Genomic DNA, 19,907 nt, shown 5'->3' with positions numbered 1-19,907 from the left:
TTGAATCAAAAAATCGATTCAATAGACTGAATCGAATCGAAATGAAATATTTTTTTTCCTGAATCGGGCAGCACTAGTACATAGATTTAATTATGAATGTTCAGGGGTGCTGACAGCGATTTTCTGTTGCATCCCTTCCGGATTCCATACTCTAGAGCAGGGGTTCCCAAACCCTGTCCTGTGGGACCCCCAACCAGTTGGGTTTTCAAGATATCCCTAATGAATATGCATGAGAGAGATTTGCATATAATGGAAGCGACAGGTATGCAAATCTCTCTCATGCATATTCATTAGGTATATCTTGAAAACCCGACTGGCTGGGGGTCCCCCAGGACAGGGTTTGGGAACCCCTGCTCTAGAGTCTAGGTGTTCTATCCCTTCCCGCAATCCAAGAGTTGCAGAAATCCAAACACTTTTCTGAACATGTGCACCTCCTACCTTAGTGATTTTGAGCCCCTTACGGTTTCAATTTCTGCAAGCAATCTGCTCTTAATGGGTTTTTTTGTTTGTTTGTTTGGGTTTTGTTTTTTCCACTTAGAATTTGGGTGTTTTGGGGTAGCTTCAGTGCCATGAGAACCTGTGCAGTGTCCTCTGCCGGAGGAAAGGACATAGTCCTGCAGAGCTGGACTACTGTAACATAGTAACATAGTAGATGACGGCAGATAAAGACCCAAATGGTCCAACCAGTCTGCCCAACCTGATTCAATTGAAATTTATTTTTCTTCTTAGCTATTTCTGGGCAAGAATCCAAAGTTCTACCCGGTACTGTGCTTGGGTTCCAACTGACAAAATCTCCTTCAAAACCTACTCCAGCCCATCTATACCCTCCCAGCCATTGAAGCCCTCTCCAGCCCATCCTCCCCTGATCGGCCATATACAGACCGTCCAAGTCTGCAAAGTACTGGCCTTAGTTCAATATTTAATATTTTCTGATTCTAGATCCTCTGTGTTCATCCCATGCTTCTTTGAACTCAGTCACCGTTTTCCTCTCCACCACCTCTCTCGGGAGCACATTCCAGGCATCCACCACCCTCTCCGTAAAGTAGAATTTCCTAACATTGCTCTTGAATCTGTCACCCCTCAACCTCAAATTATGTTCTCTGGTTTTACCATTTCTGCTTCACAGAAAAACTTCAGTGGATCTGTGGAGCCATCCTGCTTGTGCCACCCCTCTCAGATGTGGGGGTCTATTCCCCTGGGAGTTTACTTGACCTCTGACCCAGGCTGTATGTGTGCTGAGTAAAATATTCCTCCAGGTTTCAGTGCGCAGGCTGCGTTTCTCCCCCCTTCTTCCCCCCCAGGTCACGTAGAGAGTTTCTGTGGGGGCGGAGGTTACAGTTGATGTACGTCCAACTGGCAGTCCGAAGATCTTCATGTTTGGTCATTTGGAGCAATTTCTCAGGCAGAAATTCATTTTCCTCCATTCAGCTGCAGTGTAATAGAGCTGGTAGGCAGGCACTTCACAGACTGTAAGTACATCTCCATTATTTACTGTGGGAGCTTTGGGGGTGGTCTTTGGAACTCTGTAAAACTCATTTTTTCAGATTTTCTGAGGGCAGAGTTCAGGTCTCCCACCTCCCCAAACCACTATTTTTTATTTTCAGATTTTTCTTTATTTTTGTCATTTTTGGTGTGAATTTGCTGGTGGTGGCCATCTTGGACTTTAATCAATATTTTTTTTTCAAACTTGATTTCTGACTCAAAACTCTTCGATTTTGTTGCAGATTGATTTGGGATGGACTCGGCCCCTAATCTGTCCACTGCATGTATGGATTGTGCTAAATTGGTGCCAGAATAGCATTTGTGTACCGTGTGCCGCAGCACACTGGGGGGAGGTGGAGGAGCTACAGGCTTCACCACCTCCTTATGAGGTGTCGGTATGCTGGATTCTTTGGATCTGTCATTGGGTTAGGGTCTCTGCCTCCAAGACCATTTTCAGCTAATCCACTATAATAAAACCCTTAGCGCGCATATGCACAGTTGAAACTCTGTGCAGCCCTGATCCGTGATCATGGCTCCATGTCGCCGCATGCGCAGTAGAGTTGAAACTCTGCCTGCAGCAGTTTCCTCATCGCCTCAGTGACAGGGGGAGCAGGGAAAAGGTACTACTGGACAGGGGGGAGGTAAAAGGAAGGGAGAAGGGCTACTGCTGGACAGGGGAGCAGGAAAGGGGTGCTGCTGGACAGGGGGGAGACAGAAAAAGAGAGAGAAAGAAAAGAAAAGCCTAAGTCTACACATCAATTCTAGCACCTGTTAATGTAACGAGCTAAAAAACTAGTTCCTTTATAAGCTTTTTTTTTTTTTTTTCTTTGGAAAAGGCCTAAGTGTCATCCTGGCCTGGCTAACCGGATTTAGGGAGAGGATCGTAGTACTTTTCGTACTTCCCTCAGTTTTTATCAGGGATTCTTGGGCTCTTCGCCCATAGATATTCCCAGGAATACCAGTCCCATTACAAATTTTTACAAGTTTATTAAAAATTTGATATCTCGCCAAATCAGGCTTCAAGTTGGTTTACATATTAAACACTTCCAATTCAAGACATCCTTAGGCGTCTGGATCCCATGCTACTGCTGCCCCTAAAATGGAAACAAGAAGGTCCTAGTGATGCCAGAAGTCAGGTGAGGCTCTGTTTTAGCAGGAGTGGCCTCGTGTATCATTGAATCAGTGGATGCGGGACATCATTTGGATTTGTTTCTGAACTTTCCGGAAGGTAAGCTGGAACTGGAGTCAAAGGTCTGTCCTATCCTATACTGTCTCTTGGACATCCAAGCAATAGAAAACCGTTCCAGAAAACAAATGGGGCTTATGCAGATACTCCTTATACTTAATCTTACCACAGACAGGCTCAGAGGACTGGAGACCCCTTCTGGATCTCAAGTCGGTCAATCGCTTCTTGCAGATTCCTCCTTTCCAAATAGAAACCGTGTGCATGGTCATAGCTGCTGTCTCTGCCGGGGTGTTTCTGGCATCCTTGGATCTCATGGAGGTGTTCCTCCATATTCTAATGTACCCAGAGCATCGCGGATTTCTGCGTTTCCTTGTTCTATGACAGCATTTCCAGTTCACTGCTCAGCCCTTTGAGCGCGTGACAACGTATCGCTCTTTCACAAAGGTGATGATAGTTGCAGCAGCCTTTCTCCACAGGCAGGGTGTCCAGGACCATTCTTACTTGAATAGCTGATTGATCTGGGCTCCATCTCAACAGGAGTGTGAGCGACAAGTGGAGACGGTGTCTGCTACAACACTTGGGATGGATTGTCAACTTCAAGAAGAGCCGGTTGCTGCTGTTGCAGACCTTGGAGTATTTGGGCCTTCGCTTTGACACCCTGCAGGGCTATGTGTTTCTTGCTGAGCTCCGCAGACAGAAATTTCAGAAGCAAATTGGAGATCTCCTGGGTCTTCCCTCAGCCTGGCATTATTTGCAGGTGCTGGAGTCCATGGCAGCTTTCTTTCTGGTGGCTCCTGGGCCAGAGTGCACATGTCCTCTATAGGAGTCTGTCCTCTTTTGGTGGTCTCCGCAGTGTCATCCCCATCAGATGCTGCTCCACTGGACGGAACCAGCTCACAGCAGTCTCCGCTTATGGCTTCAGGGGGAGATCTTTGTCCAGGGCAAACCACTTTGGCCATGGAGTGGTTCACTCATGATAGATGTTGGCTAGGATGCTCTCTGTGGAGACAGCTTTATTCAGGGGCAGTGGACTACCATGTCAGAAGTGTTGGTCGATCAATTAACTGGAGTTTTGAGCTATTTGATTGGCGTTTTCTCACTTTCTTGCCCACTCTGGCAGGAAACGAACATAAGAATAGCCTTACTGGATCAGACTAATAGTCCATCAAGCACAATAGCCCCTTCTCACTGTGGCCAATCCAAGTGATTAGTGCCTGGCCAAAACCCAAGGAGTAGCAATATTCCATGCTACCGAAGGGCAAGCAGAGGCTTCCCCCATGTCTTAGTAACATACTATGGATTTATCCACTTTAGCACAATCTTTGGCAATGTGTTCTAGAGCTTAACTTTAAGTATTCTCTGAGTGAAAAAATTTTTTCTCCTATTGGTTTTAAAAATATTTTCCTGTAATTGTACTTGTAATGGAAAATGGTATCTATTCATTACAATAAATTGTCAGTGGCCTCCAGATCTCATTAAATTTATAATTTCCTTTTTGTATAGCTATTCTTTCCATTTTATAAATGTGACACAATGAATTCCACCAGAAATCATAGTTGTCTATCTTCCAGTTACTTGTAATTTGTTGTATGGCGACTCCTGTCATAATCAATAAAAGCTTATTATTGTTGGATGAAATTTGGCTCTTTGTTCTCATTAACATACCAAATAGAATCGTATCATACGATAATGCCACAGGATTTTCCAATAAACAATTTATTTGGCCCCAAATTGTTTTCCAAAATTACAAATATGGGGATGGGTGGAGGTTCTAATTTTATTAATTTTTTAGATTAATAGGAAAGAATATTTGTACGATTTAGTTGATTGAATTAGTTAAGATAGGGGGAGGGAAGGGACTAAACTTTATGTATTAAGGTTATAAAAGAAAGAAATTCAAGTAATGTATTCAAGTTCAAATGTTTAATTATTTTTTCACTTGTTGTAAGATGGAAAAATGATTAAAGAATTAAAAAAAAAAAAGTATTTCCCTGTAACTTTGAGTGTCCCCGAGTCTTTGTAATTTTTGACGGAGTGAAAAATCGATCTACTTGTACCCGTTCTACTCCACTCAGGATTTTGTAGACTTCAATCCTATCTCCCCTCAGCCGTCTCTTTTCCAAGCTGAAGAGCCCTAACCGTTTTAGTCTTTCTTCATACGAGAGGAGTTCCATCCCCTTTATCATCTTGGTCACTCTTCTTTGAACCTTTTCTAGTGCTGCTTTATCTTTCTTGAGATAAGGAGACCAGAACTGAACGCAGTACTCCAGGTGAGGTTGCACCATGGAGCGATACAGAGGCATTATAATATCTTTAGTCTTGTTAACCATCCCTTTTTAAAATAATTCCTAGAATCTTGTTTGCTTTAATGGCTGCTGCTGCAGTTTGATTTACTTATCTTTTGGTTTATTTCTCTTCCCAGGTTTTTTAGTATGTGATACATTTCTCCCAAGGAGAGTGGTGCATTCAGCACTAAGTCCCTTCCCTTCCCCTCCCTCCCTCATACACATGCACTCTTCTACCCTTTAGGTAACTGAATATGAACTCTGTTTATGTAACAAATCATTTTCTGAAAACAGTAGCCTGTTATCTAGCTGTTGTACTAAAGTCTGTATGTTGCTTTGTCTTCTGCTTTGTGTACAGGTATCAACATTAACCGAGGTTTGCTGTGCCTGGGCAATGTGATAAGTGCCTTAGGAGAGGACAGGAAGGGAGGCTTTGTACCCTACCGAGACTCTAAGCTTACCCGGTTACTGCAAGGTAGGTGTCATATTCAGCTATCTGAGTGTGCTGGTTTCATATGCTTTTGCAGCAGAGGAAAGGCCCTACCAGGGCTGGCCAGAAGCAGCATGTTTACCGGCACTTCCTCTGCTCACCGGCTGACGCTACTGCTTCGGGGGAAGGAAGGGATGTTGTCAGACCGACTGCTGCTTTGGGGAATGGAGAGGGTGGTTGTCGGGACTGACCGCCTGCTGCTTCGTGAAGGGAAGGAGATTTTTGTGGTTGCAATGATGTTTTGGGAGGAGTGAGGGGTTGTTGGGTCAGAAGCATGACTTTAGACATTGTCTGAGGAGCATGGGAGACTTTTTTTTTTTTTGGCTGGCTGGTTGAGAGTGCTAATAAGGACTAAAATATTTAGGTATTTGGATTAAAAACTCACTAGAAGATACGGTGAAAGAGAATGAAAAATTTATATTAAAAAAGGTAACAAATGTGTGAGCTGTGGAATCCTTTGCATTTATCTTGGTGGGGGAGAGTTCAAACTGTTAAAATGATGAACCCAAGCACAGTACAGAGTAAAGCTTTGGATTCTTGCCCAGAAATAGCTAAGAAGAAAAATTAAAAAATTTAAATTCAATCAGGTTGGGCAGACTGGATGGACCATTCGGGTCTTTATCTGCCGTCATCTACTATGTTACTATGATATTGCCTGTAGTTTGTTATCCAATGGGAATGATACCAGTTTTTTTTCAGGGGTCTTATTATAAAAAATTGAATTCTATTCTTACAAAATTTGTTTGCCTAGGTAAAACTCCTAGGATCACTCTAGTATCTTTATAAAAACCAATTAAGGAGGGCAGGGTAAATTTTCCAAACTTTTATAGGTACCATCAAGCCTATATTTTACGCCAAGGTATGTATTGGATCCTCCCTGAGCTCATTGATTACACCCCGGATTGGTTGTATCTGGAATGGCGACTCATGTTTCCTTTACATCTTTGTCATGTCCTTAGTATCAAGATGCCTAGACTGTATAAAGATAACAGAATTTTAATGGACACATGGAAAACATTACGATTTGTCAGCAATCTAACAAATATTCCTATTATTAAATGAACAAATCAAACCATATGGCTAAACCCCAAGATTCAAATTGGTGGATTTAAGATCATCTGGAAGCATTGGATGATTGCAGGTATAAGGACTTTAAATGATGTTATTTTAAATGGTAAACTGCTTGATTTTTCACAGTTGCAGCATAAATATGGTCTTAATAAATCACAAAGTTTTAGGTGGCTGCAACTGAAGCAGGCCATTTAGGTAGGGTTCCCTGAATGGAAAAATCTGAATTCCTAATATAGTCTGGAATTTCTATGCTTTCTATGGACTTTCTGGGACACCAGGCCGCACAGTGGTATAAATTTATAAGTGAATATGTTAAAAAGAAACCCAAAAATGGTCTTAGAGATATTTGGAGCATTGAGATTAAGCATCAAATTTCATCATCTCAATGGCCACAAATTTGGTCTTGGAAGATGAGATGTACAGTGTCGGCATCTATGAGACAAACTTGTTTTTTTCTTCTGCATAGAGTGTTTTGGACCCCAGTTAGATTACAAAAGTTAAATAGTTCAAAGTCTAATAGATGTTGGCACTGTAATCTTGAAGTAGGGACTTTAGATCATCTTTTGTTTTATTGTCCCTTTATCTTAGCCTTTTGGAACTCAATTTGGGATCAAGTAAATTGTTTATTGGAAAAGCATGTGGCATTATCTTATGATTCAGTACTATTTGGTATGTCTGAGGAAAAAGAGCCAAATATCATCACATAACAATAAACTTTTATTGATAATGACAGGAGTCGCCATTCAGCATATCACAAGTAATTGGAAAATTACAGTAGACTCAATTACAATTTCTGGTGGAACTCATTATGTCACATATATAAAATGGAAAGAGCAATAGCTATACAACAAGGAAGCTATAAGAAATTTAATAAAATTTGGGAGCCATTAACTTCTTATTGTAATGAGTAAACACCATTTTCTATTGTAATATACACAGTCTAATGATTGGGGGGAGGGGGAGGTATATTTTACATTTTTCTTATTGGGGAAATAATAGAGGAATGATAATAATAATAATAACTTTATTCTTATATACCGCCAACAATCTTGCGACTTCTAGGCGGTTTACAATAAAAGAAACTATAAATACAATCAAGTGAAGCTTTACGAACAGCTAATTAAAGAGTATAGCAGTGTATATTTCGTACAACGAATTAGAGAATATAGCAGTGTACATCTGATGACATTAATGATGTTAACGTCAGTTTGTGTGTTGCAAGGCCAGGAGGTGCCAAGTTGTTTACACAGAAGTAGAAATATTCCGTAAGTTCATAGAGTGTTCATATTTAGCGAATAGGGGTTGGGGTTAACAGTTTGCATGTTCAGGTATGTGGTGATGTTACGAGGGGGGTTGATGTTCCGGTTCGTTACCTAGGTATTTCAGGAATAGGTAAGTTTTTAGGTGTTTCCTGAATTCTTCATAGTTGTTTGTGTGCATAATTAATTTTTCTAGGTCTTTACCCCATTTGGCTGCTTGATATGATAGCAATTGTTGATGGTGTCTCTTATATTTGCACCCTCTAGCTGGTGGGGAGACAAATTTCATGTGTTTTTCTTTCATGTCTGTTGGTTGGGAATGAGAAGAGGTCTGTAATGTATTTTGGGGCTAGACCATTTAATACTTTGAAGCAGAGACATCCTAGCTTGAACTTCGTGCGCGCCTCCATCGGCAGCCAGTGTAGGAGTTGGTAGGAAGGGGTTATGTGATCGGACTTCTTCAGCCCGAAAATCATCCTGACTGCTGCATTTTGTATGATGGGAGGGGAAGGTGGTAATTTTATGTATTGTAAGATAAATCAAGAAAGATTATCAAGTGATGTGTTTAATTGTGTTGTTTTATTGTTTGTGCACTTGATGTAAGATTGAAAACGAATAAAGAATTTGAAAAAAAAAAAGAGAGTTCTAGTCATTTGAATACTGGTGGGTTTGCAAGAAAGGTAAGAACCTAATCTTTCTTTTTAAAGGTTTATGCCTGTTCCTTTAGGTTTCCCCACCTCTAAAATCTCTAGTGTTTTCTTATTTAAGCATTTTGGTGTCTTTTTTGGTGCCAAAATGTTACTGGGTGGCCATCTTGGATTTCTTTTCTTTTTCTCTAAAAGCTTCAGATCACTTGTTTTGCCTCTGGTTCTTTTAACCCTAACTAATGCCAGGTTTGTGCTGGATGGGTGCTCAAAGAGCACCCTTGTGCCACATGCTGTGCAGCATGTGACGTGGGGGTCAGGAGCAGTCGATTTAGCTTTCCATTTGCTCGCTAGAGCTGAGGAGTGGGCAAGAAGCCTATTGGGGCTAAATTCCTTTTAGAGCTGTGGAAAGGCGGGCATCCTAAATGCAGGGTGTGGAGCCCAAGAGATGTCAGCTGGCGTCCTCTACAGGAGACTCAGTGCTGCCCAGTACATTTTCTCTGGAATTTGTTAATTTGATGTGGAGAGCCTTTAAGGACAGCCAAATCAGAGAATGACACAGGGACAAATTTCCCCCTGTCCCCGCAGAAACTTAATTTCCCTGTCCCCATGAGTTTTGTCACTGCCCCTGCCCCATTTCTGTAAGCCAGTGGTCTCAAACTCAAACCCTTTGCAGGGCCATATTTTGGATTTGTAGGTACTTGGAAGGCCTCAGAAAAAAATAGTTAAAGATCTGGAACAACTGCTCATGCCTATTACTTATAGGGAATTCAGGAAACGCCTAAAAACACATCTGTTCCTGAAGTACTTAGGTAATTGACCTATATAATCTTGTCCTCACCAAATGATCTTTAGAACTGTTAATCACTAACTCTGAACTTTGTTAATTCCACTCAATCTGTAATATCTTTTAATCATTGTAAACCGCATAGAACTTCACGGTCCTGCGGTATATAAACTGTTGTTGTTATTATTAAAGAAATGGCAATTTTACATGAGGTAAAACTCTTTATAGTTTATAAATCTTTCCTTTTGGCTAAGTCTTAATAATAATATTGTCATTTATAGTTAAAGAGACAAATGATCAAGAAACTGTTTTATTTTACTTTTGTGATTATGATAAACATAGTGAGGGCCTCAAAATAGTACCTGGCAGGCCACCTGTGGCCCCCGGGCTGTAAGTTTGAGATCACTGCTGTAAGCTCTTCCTTAACTGCACAAGCCTTAAACACTTATGATTTTATATAGTAACATAGTGAATGATGGCAGATAAAGACCCGAGTGGTCCATCCAGTCTGACCAACCATAAATTAGTTTAAATGGTCCTTTTTCTTAGATGTTTCTGGGCCAGAAAACCAGAGCTCTGCCCAGTAGTGTGCTTAGGTTCCATCTACTGGAGTCTCCGTGAAAGCTCACTCCAGCCCATCTTAACCATCCCAGACATCGAAACCCTTCCTAGCCTGTCCTCAATTCAATGTCAATATATGGGACACAGGTCATGCAAGCCTGCCCAGTACTAGCCTTAGTTCCTTCAATGTAGACCCATTATTTTCTGATTAGAAATCCTCTGTGGTCATCCCATGCGTGTTTGAACTTGGTCACCGTTTCCTTCTTACACCACCTCCCTTGGGAGCGCATTCCATGCATCAACCACCCTCTCCGTAAAGAAGAATTTCCTAACATTACTCTTGAATCTACCGCCCCTCAGCCTCAAATTATGCCCTGTGGTTTTACCATTTTCCTTTCTCTGGAATAGATTTTGTTCTACATTAATACCTTTAAAGTATTTGAATGTCTGAATCGTATCTCCCCTGTCCCTTCTTTCCTCTCGGGCTGGAGTGCCCAAAAGGTGAATTTCTTGGTAGTGCAAGTTACCAAACACACATCCCTGTCAAGCGAGGGAAGTGTGGTATTAAAGGATATGCAGGATTGCAGAGTGGATGTGATTCTCAAAAGGCAGTTCGAAGCTTTGGCCTTAGGAATCAAAGTGGCCACAGAGGCTTCTTTTGCGACATGCACCTGTCATACCAGGTTGCCAAGTCTTGAGCTAGTGGGTGGCAAGCCTTTGCCCCAACTCCTATTGGCAGGGATGGATTACGTGGTGGATGCTCTTTATGACATCGTCAGTCATTAGCAAAGTTTCTAGTATCTCAGCCTGCGGAATACTCTGAATAAGGCAAATACTCTGAATAAGGGGCTGCGGATTCCACATCCATGGTTACCTGAGTGATTCCCAAGTGTACAAATGTCACGATACAAACCATATAATGTGTTGTGGCATAGCACAGCATAACTAAAAAGTCTAAATAAAACAAAGAACATTAAAACTTATTATAGAGTGTGGAGGAGACCACCAAATGAACTTGAATGAGTATCCGTAATCTCTTACCGCGTAGGCTATCCAAAAGGAGTATGTGCCAAAGAAAAACCATGCACACAAGCTACGCTTATGAGGAGTATCAATTTGCATAAATATTTAGTTATTTGAACAATCATAAGATTGACCGACAGGCACAAATTAAATGGGCAAACTGAGGGAGGTAATTAGTCTATGCCGATATAAGTATGTTCCATTAAGAAGCACAATTACATAAAAAGTTGAAACCAAAAATAGTTAACGATGGTCAGTTTATTGTTTTATTTAGACTTTTTGGTTACGCTGTATCTGTGCCACATTATATGGTTTGTATTGTGACATTTGTTAGGAAATGGCTCAGGTATGTCCAAGAAAGAGATCACTTTACATAAAGGATCATAAATTGCTCATGTATATATTGGAATCTATCTCTGCAGTCGGTTCTCAGCAAAAGGCATCAACATAAAAAATTGATCCATCCTTGTTCAATTTTGGGGACTTACCTCTTCCTCTTTATTGGAAGGATAGAGTGATACAGCAGTTTTTTTAGAAAGAAGCAATATATTCTCAACAGATGAGTAAGATGTAGGTTTGGCCAAAGAAGTAGGAGGAGCACCGAATCAAGATGGCCGCTGACTGACTAAGCTGAGCGTCACGTGCTGGTGAGCTCGCTATTTACCTTTTGACTGCTGCTCAATTTTCCCCAACATGCCCAAACTGAGAGGTCAGAGCACAGCTGGGGCCTCGCAGAGCTCCAGTGTACCCGGAATGGGCAATATAGAGGCATGCAAAATTCCCTGCAGCCGGAGGTTGTCCCGCTAGAGATGCCCCAAACTGGTGGAACAGAGGCGATCTCTCTGGAACTTGAAACTACACTAAGCCCCGACACGAGGGCTCTGCCCCCACGCCCTCAGGTTACCAGCTCCCCGCAGGCGGGGAAACTCTCCGAAGAGGGAGTATGTCCTGCTCTGGAGGCTGTTGACAACCATGGAGGGAGCCGGGATTCAGACTCTACATTTGCAAGAGAGTCTGTATGTAGAAACTGAGGAGTCAACACCAGAGAGGAACGCACAGATCAAGGAGAGTGTTCAACAGGGAGAACCATCAACAGGAGAAGCGTTTGCAGATCACTCTTTTCATCTTCAAAGACTCCGTGAGTGAGTTAACACTAGAAGCTATCTGGGACCTGGTTGCTAATATTCCCAATTTGATGAAACCTCAACTAAATCAAATAGAAGAGAAAATAAAAGTTCATATATAAATAAATTATCATATTCTTTAGCACTCTCCAGACCAGTAGAGGTTAACTTTACGAATGGGTATATATCTAATCATGACCAGCAGGTGGAGACTGAAAACAAAACTTTGGGACAGTATATCCTAGCCCCTCCTCTCTATTTCCCTCAGTCTTCTTTCAGTCTCCAGCAGGTGTTGAGTGATCTGTACCCATCTCCCTTGGTAGGGCTGTTGGAATTTGTTTAGGGGGTTTATTGTCCCTGTTTTTAGCCGGACGGAGCTTGGACGGACTCTGTTTGGGGGTTCGTCCGACCTCGGGGGTGTCAAACCCGGCGGGTCACGAGCGGGGTCCCTCCCCCCACTTCCTCCACCTTCCCACATTTTTTTAGAGGAGCCTCAGCAGTAAGCCTTGCCCCCTAAATCAAGCAAGGCATATTGCTTCGAGAGCCTGTGGAGTCTGTTCTGTAAAAAAAAAAAAAAAAAAATCCTGAGGTAGTGCTGGTCTGGAGGGTTGTATCCCTTTAAGAAAACTGTATTTTACTGTATTTTTTCAACTAACCGGCACTTTTTTGCAGCTAGGTCGCGTATGGAGCAATGAGCACTTCTAAAGGGAAAAAGTGCTCATTGTGCTCCAGACGCGAGGCACTCGCGGCCGGCCTGTGCAAGCGGTGTTCAGGCCGGTGCGGTGGAGGAGCTCCGTCGGCAGCGGCTGCAGGCGCCCAGAGCTCCCCGCCGATGGTGCCTCGCGAGTCGGCAGGGAACGGTGGGGAAGCCCGGTCTTCTCCGTCCGCCCACGGAGGGATTCCCCAAACCGCCGACGGTCGGGTTTTAGAGGATTCCCTCTCAGCTGATTTTTTGACAGCTGATGCCGGCTTGCCTGCTTTAGCGGCTGAGACTATTCAGGTTTCTCAGCCGCTTCAGGCTATGGAGGGAGCTTTTTTGGCGGGAAAACCGCCATCTTCTCTGTCTGGCCCCTCCATTTTGTCTTCCACCTCAGGTGACCTTCCCCCTGTTTTGACTATGCAGGGGCAAGGTTCTGCTGGGTCCCCTGCTGTGGCAGGGAGTCCCTTGGGACCCTCGGGGGGTTTTTCTCCTGAATTTTTCTTTTCTTTATGCAGAGCCTATTTTCAGGCGGCTGGGGGTCCCGGTTGCGCCCAGGGGGTTTCGGGGGGTGGGTTTTCCTCCGCGCTCCCTGCGGCTTTGCCTCTTTCGTCTGGCGTGACGTCCCCTCCGCCGCCTCCCTTGTCCAAGCGTCCGCGGGTGTCGTGGGACGAGAATTTGTGGTCGGAGGAACGGGTCGGTCTGGAGGAGGACCTGGACCCTTCTGAGGAGTTCCAGGACTCTCTGGAGGGGACGGAAGCTGGCGGCGGGTTGTCGGATTTCCCGTTCTCCAGTGACGAGGCGTCCGTGGTGCGCCTTTTTCAGAAAGATGAGCTGCCTGACCTTATTCAACAGGTTTCTTCGGTTTTGCGTTTTGAGGACGCGCCGCCGGAGACTCCGCGTGTGGGGGACCCCCTGTTACGGGGGATCCGTTCCGTTTCCCGCTCTTTTCCTATGCATCAGGATATTCGGGATATTATTCTGGAGCAGTGGAAAACGCCGGAGACGCCGTTTCGGCTGGCGCGCAGCATGGCTCGCCTGTATCCCATTCCTGAAGGGGATCGGGCTACGTTAGCTTCGCCAGTCGTGGATGCGGTGGTCTCGGCAATTTCCAAGCGGCATACCGTGCCTGTTGAGGGCGGTTCTGCCTTGCGGGACCCTGAGGAGCGCAAATTGGAGAGCATCCTTAAGCAAAATTTTCAGGTCTCTGCCTTTGGGGTCCAGGCGGCTATTTGTGGGGGACTGGTCGCTCGCGCCGTGTTTCGGTGGGCGGAGCGGGTCTTGGATCGAGAGTCTGACGACTGGTCTCTGGTGGATCAGGAGGTTGCGAAGATTGAGATGGCGGCCTCATTCCTCTCAGATGCTCTATATGACTTGGTGCGGATATCGGCTAAGTCTATGGCTTTTGGCGTGGCCGCAAGGCGGGTGTTGTGGCTGCGCGCTTGGGCGGCGGATGCTGCGTCCAAAGCTAAGCTTACTAAATTTCCCTTTCGGGGGTCGTTTTTGTTTGGAGAGGACTTGGATAAGTTGATTCAGACTCTGTCGGACTCGAAAGTTCCCCGTCTGCCGGAGGACCGTGCCCGCCCGGCGTCTCGGGGGGGTGCGGCCCGGGGGCGTTTGCGGGATTTTCGCAAGTATCGCCCTGGGCGTGGGGCTGCTTCTTTCCAATCTCCGGGATTTTCCCGGGGTCGGTTCTTCCAGCGCATGCAGCCCTTTCGGGGGGCCCGTCGGGGGGCAGGGAATCCCTCCGCCGGTTCCCCCGCTTCCCGTCCTGCACAATGACGCCTTGCCGGCGCCCCCTTTGGTTCCGGTGGGGGCTCGGCTGCGCGAATTTTTCCCCAAATGGGCCGAGATCACGTCCGATCAGTGGGTCCTGGAGGTGGTGCGGGACGGTTATGCCCTGGAGTTCGCCCGCTCTCTGCCGGATTTTTTCCTCGCTTCTCCGTGTCAGACTCCGGGGAAGACGCAGGCTTTTCGCCAGACCCTTCAGCGCTTGCTAGATCTCAGGGCAGTTGTTCCGGTGCCCCCTCCGGAGTGGGGCACGGGCAGGTACTCCATTTACTTTGTGGTGCCCAAAAAGGAGGGGACCTTTCGGCCCATCCTCGATTTAAAAGGGGTCAACAGGGCTCTCAAGATTCCCTCTTTCCGTATGGAAACTCTGCGGTCGGTCATTCTGGCGGTTCAGCCGGGGGAGTTTCTCACTTCTCTCGATCTGACGGAGGCCTACTTGCATGTTCCCATTCGGGCCTCTCATCAGCGTTTCCTGCGCTTTGCGATCTTGGGTCGGCACTTTCAGTTCTGTGCGCTTCCCTTTGGGCTGGCCACGGCTCCTCGGACGTTCACCAAGGTGATGGTGGTCGTCGCGGCAGCCTTGCGGTCGGAGGGCATCCTGGTACACCCCTACCTGGACGACTGGTTAATTCGGGCAAAGTCGTTGCAGGAAAGCTCCCGGGTTACTGCTCGGGTGGTGGAGTTTCTCCGGTTGCTGGGCTGGGTGGTCAACCTTTCCAAGAGTCGGTTGGTCCCGGCTCAGCGTCTGGAGTACCTAGGGGTGCTGTTCGACACCTCCTTGGGGAAGGTCTTCCTCCCAGAGGGCCGGGTGAGCAAATTGCAATCTCAGATTCGCCTGCTTTTGGCGTCCCGGTGTCCTCGGGCGTGAGATTTCCTCCAGGTCTTGGGGTCGATGGCGGCGTCCCTGGACGTGGTGAGGTGGGCGCGGGCCCACATGCGTCCTCTCCAGTATGCTCTGCTCCGGAGGTGGTCTCCCCAGAGGCACGGGATGGATGTTCCGGTTCCCCTGCGAGGCTTGGCGCGCTGCAGTCTGCGTTGGTGGCTCCAGACCCCTCACCTAGTTCAGGGGGTGGGTCTGGATCTCCCGCAGTGGACGATGCTCCTGACGGATGCGAGTCTCCTGGGTTGGGGGGCTCAGTGTTTGGGTCACTCAGCTCAGGGCACCTGGTCCGCGGAGGAGGCCGCCTGGTCGATCAACGTGTTGGAGACCAGAGCGGTCCGTCTGGCGCTGTTGGCTTTCCACTCCCTGTTGCTGGGCAAGTCGGTCAGAGTGCTGTCGGACAATGCCACGGCGGTGGCTTATGTCAATCGTCAGGGGGGCACCAAGAGCACTCAGGTGGCGCAGGAGGCGGCTCTGCTCATGGTTTGGGCGGAATCCCATCTGCTGGACCTCTCGGCCTCTCATATAGCCGGAGTAGAAAATGTTCAGGCAGACTTCCTCAGTCGTCACTTCCTAGATCCAGGAGAGTGGTGTCTCGGCGCCGAGGCGTTTCAGTTGATAGTGCAGGCTTGGGGGCAGCCCCTGATGGACCTGATGGCCACGGGTGGCAACGCCAAAGTGCCCCGCTTCTTCAGTCGTCGCAGGGACGGTCTGGCCGAGGGTCTGGATGCTCTGGTCCAGCAGTGGCCAACGGAGGGGCTGTTGTATGTGTTCCCTCCTTGGCCGCTGGTGGGCAGAGTGCTTCTTCGCATTGTTCACCATCCGGGTTTGGTGGTGCTGGTGGCGCCGGATTGGCCTCGCCGTCCGTGGTATGCGGATCTGGTGAGGCACCTGGTAGCGGATCCTCTTCCTCTGCCTCTCTCGGACAACCTTCTGGTGCAGGGTCCCATTCCCATGTTCGACCCGTCTCCCTTCTGTCTTACGGCGTGGCTCTTGAAAGGGGTCGCCTTAGCAAGAAGGGATATTCAGACAAGGTGATCTCTACACTGTTGGGGTCCCGGAGGCTTTCTACCTCTCGGGCTTATGTGCGGGTTTGGCGTCTCTTTGAGGAATGGTGTCGGGCGCGGGGAGTGACCTCTTTTCGCGCTTCTCTGCCTAACATTCTGGAGTTCTTGCAGGATGGCCTGGATAGAGGCCTGGCTTGGTCTTCTCTCCGGGTTCATCTTGCGGCCCTGTCGGCTTTTCGAGGGTTGGTGTCAGGTCAGCGTTTATCGGCTCTTCCTGATGTGATTCGGTTTTTGCGGGCGGCCAAGTTGCTTAGGCCTCCCCTACGGCCCTCGGTTCCCTCTTGGGATCTTAATCTGGTTCTCTCTGTTTTGGTGCGTCCGCCTTTCGAGCCCTTGGACGACTGTTCTTTGAAGGACCTTACTTTGAAGGCGGTCTTTTTGGTGGCCATTACTTCTGCTAGGCGTGTTTCTGAGCTGCAGGCTTTCTCTTGTAGGGCTCCCTTCTTGGAGTTTTCTAGGGAGCGGGTCGTCTTGCGGCCTGTTCCTTCCTTTCTGCCGAAGGTTGTTTCTCCTTTTCATGTCAATCAATCGGTGGTTCTCCCGGTCTTGGGTGGTCGGGAGGGCTCTTCTGAGCAACGGCAGCTGCTCAAGTTGGATGTCGGTCGGGTCCTTCGCTCTTATGTGCAGCGGACCCAGGAATTCCGGAAGTCCGATCATCTCTTTGTCCTCCTGGCGGGTCCTCGTCGGGGAGCTGGCGCTTCTAAGGCTACTATTGCGCGCTGGATCAAGGAGACGATTGCTTCCGCTTATCTTCTGAAACAGCAGCCTGTTCCGGAGTTTCTCAAGGCTCATTCCACTTGGGGTCAGGCGGCTTCTTGGGCTGAGTCATCGCTCGTGCCTCCAGTGGATATTTGTAAGGCTGCGATTTGGTCTTCCTTGCATTCCTTTGTTCGTCATTATCGGGTTGATGTGCAGGCGCGTCGGGACGCGGTGTTCGGTGAGCGTGTACTGGTATCGGCCCTTCGGGGGTCCCGCCCGTGAGAGGGACTGCTTTGGTACGTCCCATTCGTAAAGTTAACCTCTACTGGTCTGGAGAGTGCTAAAGAAGGAGAAATTAGGTTCTTACCTGCTAATTTACTTTCTTTTAGCTTCTCCAGACCAGTAGAGGTCCCCACCCTGTCTGTTGTTGTTGTTGTTCGGGCTGTTGCGCGGGCAGTTTTTGGTTTTTGCTGCGGGTTCTAGTATTTTTCTAGGGCCGGGGAGAATTGAAGAACAGCGTCTGTGGCTCGGCTGGCTTAGCTGGCGAGCTGTGGGGACATTCTTCCTTCGGGAATTTCTCCTCTGCATTTTCCAACAGCATTTTGGGTATGTTATTTGTTACTCCTTTCGGAGTATTGTTTTTTCTCTCTGTTGTTTTCCAGTTCTTGGTTCTGCTTGGCTATTCGGCAGACTGAGGGAAATAGAGAGGAGGGGCTAGGATATACTGTCCCAAAGTTTTGTTTTCAGTCTCCACCTGCTGGTCATGATTAGATATATACCCATTCGTAAAGTTAACCTCTACTGGTCTGGAGAAGCTAAAAGAAAGTAAATTAGCAGGTAAGAACCTAATTTCTCCATATTTGTTATATTGTATGCAACTATCAAAATAAGGGGAGGGAAAGGGATTATAATTGAATAATAGTTGATATAATTATTAAATATTATATGATGTCTAAAATTATAGTAAGGACTATATAATGATATGTTGTATTTACAGTAAGTTATGGAAATACAAGTGTATACTTAATGCAATTGTATGAATTTTTATGATACGCTTGTTATATGAAAAATGAATAAAAATAAAAAATAAAAAAGTTCATGATAAGGATATTTAAGATTTGAAGTTGGAAACAACAGAGCTTAAAAAAGAGTTTGTAAGCATTAACCAAGAGTCATTTAAGACCAAACAAATCGATGAAACACTAAAGATAACACTAATCTTAGGAGGAAGTTGGAGTCTTTGGAAAACTTTTCCCGTGGTAATAATCTAAGATTGGTGAATTTTCCTAAGGTCTTAATGATTACTCCTCGGGAGATGCTGAAAAGATATATGTTGGAAATTTTGGGATTGTCTGAAGAAATGATACACAAGTTTATTATCTTCCTAATAATCAATGGAAACAACAACAAGAGGTTATGCAGGAAAACTTGGATATGTCCACTTTACTGGAATTCTCAAATAGTGAAACTTTACTACCGTGTTTCCCCGATGATAAGGCAGGGCCATCAAATAAGACAGCCCCCCCTTTTTAGAAAAAATTGTAAAATAAGGCACCCCCCCCCGCAAATAAGCCACCCACCGATACCTGCGCTTACCCGAATCGGGTGGTACGGTGGGTGACTCCGTGTGGTCCCTCCATCTACCGCGGGGGTCGGCAACCCGCGGCTCCAGAGCCGCATGCGGCTCTTTTCCACCTTTGCCGTGGCTCCGGTAGTGTGTCACGCAGGCATGCAACTTACAAGTCCGGCGTCGCGGCGGGAAATAGCCATGCTGAGCAGTGAGCTCAGCACATACACAGATGAAAGCCTTGCTTGCTGATTGGTCCGGCGGCCGTGCCGCCGGACCAATCAGCAAACAAGGCTTTCATCTGTGTAGTGCTGAGCTCACTGCTCAGCATGGCTATTTCCCGCCGCGACGCCGGACTTGTAAGATGCACGCCTGAAAAAGAAATCATCCTGGCCGGGGTCGGTGTCATGCTCCGGAGATCTACAGCCTTCCTATCTCCCTCTCCCTTCTACCTGCTTCCGGCCACATCCCCTGCTCCGCGGCTCTCTTCGGCAACTCAGCAGCAGCGATCGACACAAGCTTCTGACGTCGGGGCCTACCCTCTGCGAGTCCCGCTTGTTTCAACTTCCTTTTTCCACAAAGGCGGGACTCGTAGAGGGAAGGCCTCGATGTCGGTAGCTTGTCTTGATCACCGCTGCTGACAAGTTGCTGAAGAGAGCCGCGGAGCAGGGGGGTGTTGCCAGGTGCAGGTAGAAGGGAGAGGGCCAGATGCAGGACTCGTGGGTGAGGGAGGAGAAGAGAGAGAGAAAGAGAGGGGAGGGAAACAAAAGGAAATATTTCATACTGGGCTGGGCCGGAGTGGAGGGAGGGTGGAAAGATTCTAGCTACAGGGTGCAGTAACAAAGGAAAAGGGGGGGAAAGCTGAAAATGGAGATAGTGACACAAAGAAGAGAAAGGGTAAGCAGGACCTACTGAATAAGGATAGAGATACAGAGGGGACATGAAAGGGTAAATAAGGCATCCCCCCGAAAATAAGCCCTAGAGCATATTTTGGCCTTCCAAAAAAAATAAGACAGTGTCTTACCATCGGGGAAACACGGTATTAAAAGTGGCTTTGGCCCCTGACAAAAACTGATTATTGAGACTTTTCTTTAAAAATAAACAGAAACAATTCCTAGAAATGCAGATACAAATGAATCCAGATCTTGCCAGAGACACCCAGACACGTCGTGAAGAATTTCTATTATTAAAGCTGGGGGTGTTGGCCTTAGGGGCAACTTTTTATTTACGTCATCCATGCAAATGTATAGTGTATTATTATTCTCAGAAATATGTTTTCTTTGAACCTCTCCAG

At 46.5% G+C, this 19,907-nt stretch overlaps 1 protein-coding gene across 3 annotated transcripts in view; it reads left to right on the top strand.

Moving 5' to 3' along the window:
• Positions 1 to 19,907, top strand: part of KIF4A (kinesin family member 4A) — a 303,471-nt gene that overhangs the window by 71,256 nt on the left and 212,308 nt on the right. For all 3 annotated transcript variants that reach the window (XM_033944715.1, XM_033944716.1, XM_033944717.1), the window contains exon 8: positions 5,312 to 5,428. In XM_033944715.1, coding sequence (XP_033800606.1) covers positions 5,312 to 5,428 — 117 coding nt within the window. The remainder of the gene's footprint in view (positions 1 to 5,311; positions 5,429 to 19,907) is intronic.

The sequence above is a fragment of the Geotrypetes seraphini genome, chromosome 5, assembly GCF_902459505.1.
Source record: "Geotrypetes seraphini chromosome 5, aGeoSer1.1, whole genome shotgun sequence".
In the NCBI taxonomy this organism is placed as follows: Eukaryota; Metazoa; Chordata; class Amphibia; order Gymnophiona; family Dermophiidae; genus Geotrypetes; species Geotrypetes seraphini.
Note: the sequence above shows the minus strand (reverse complement) of the source record. Positions and strands in the feature narration are given on the sequence as shown.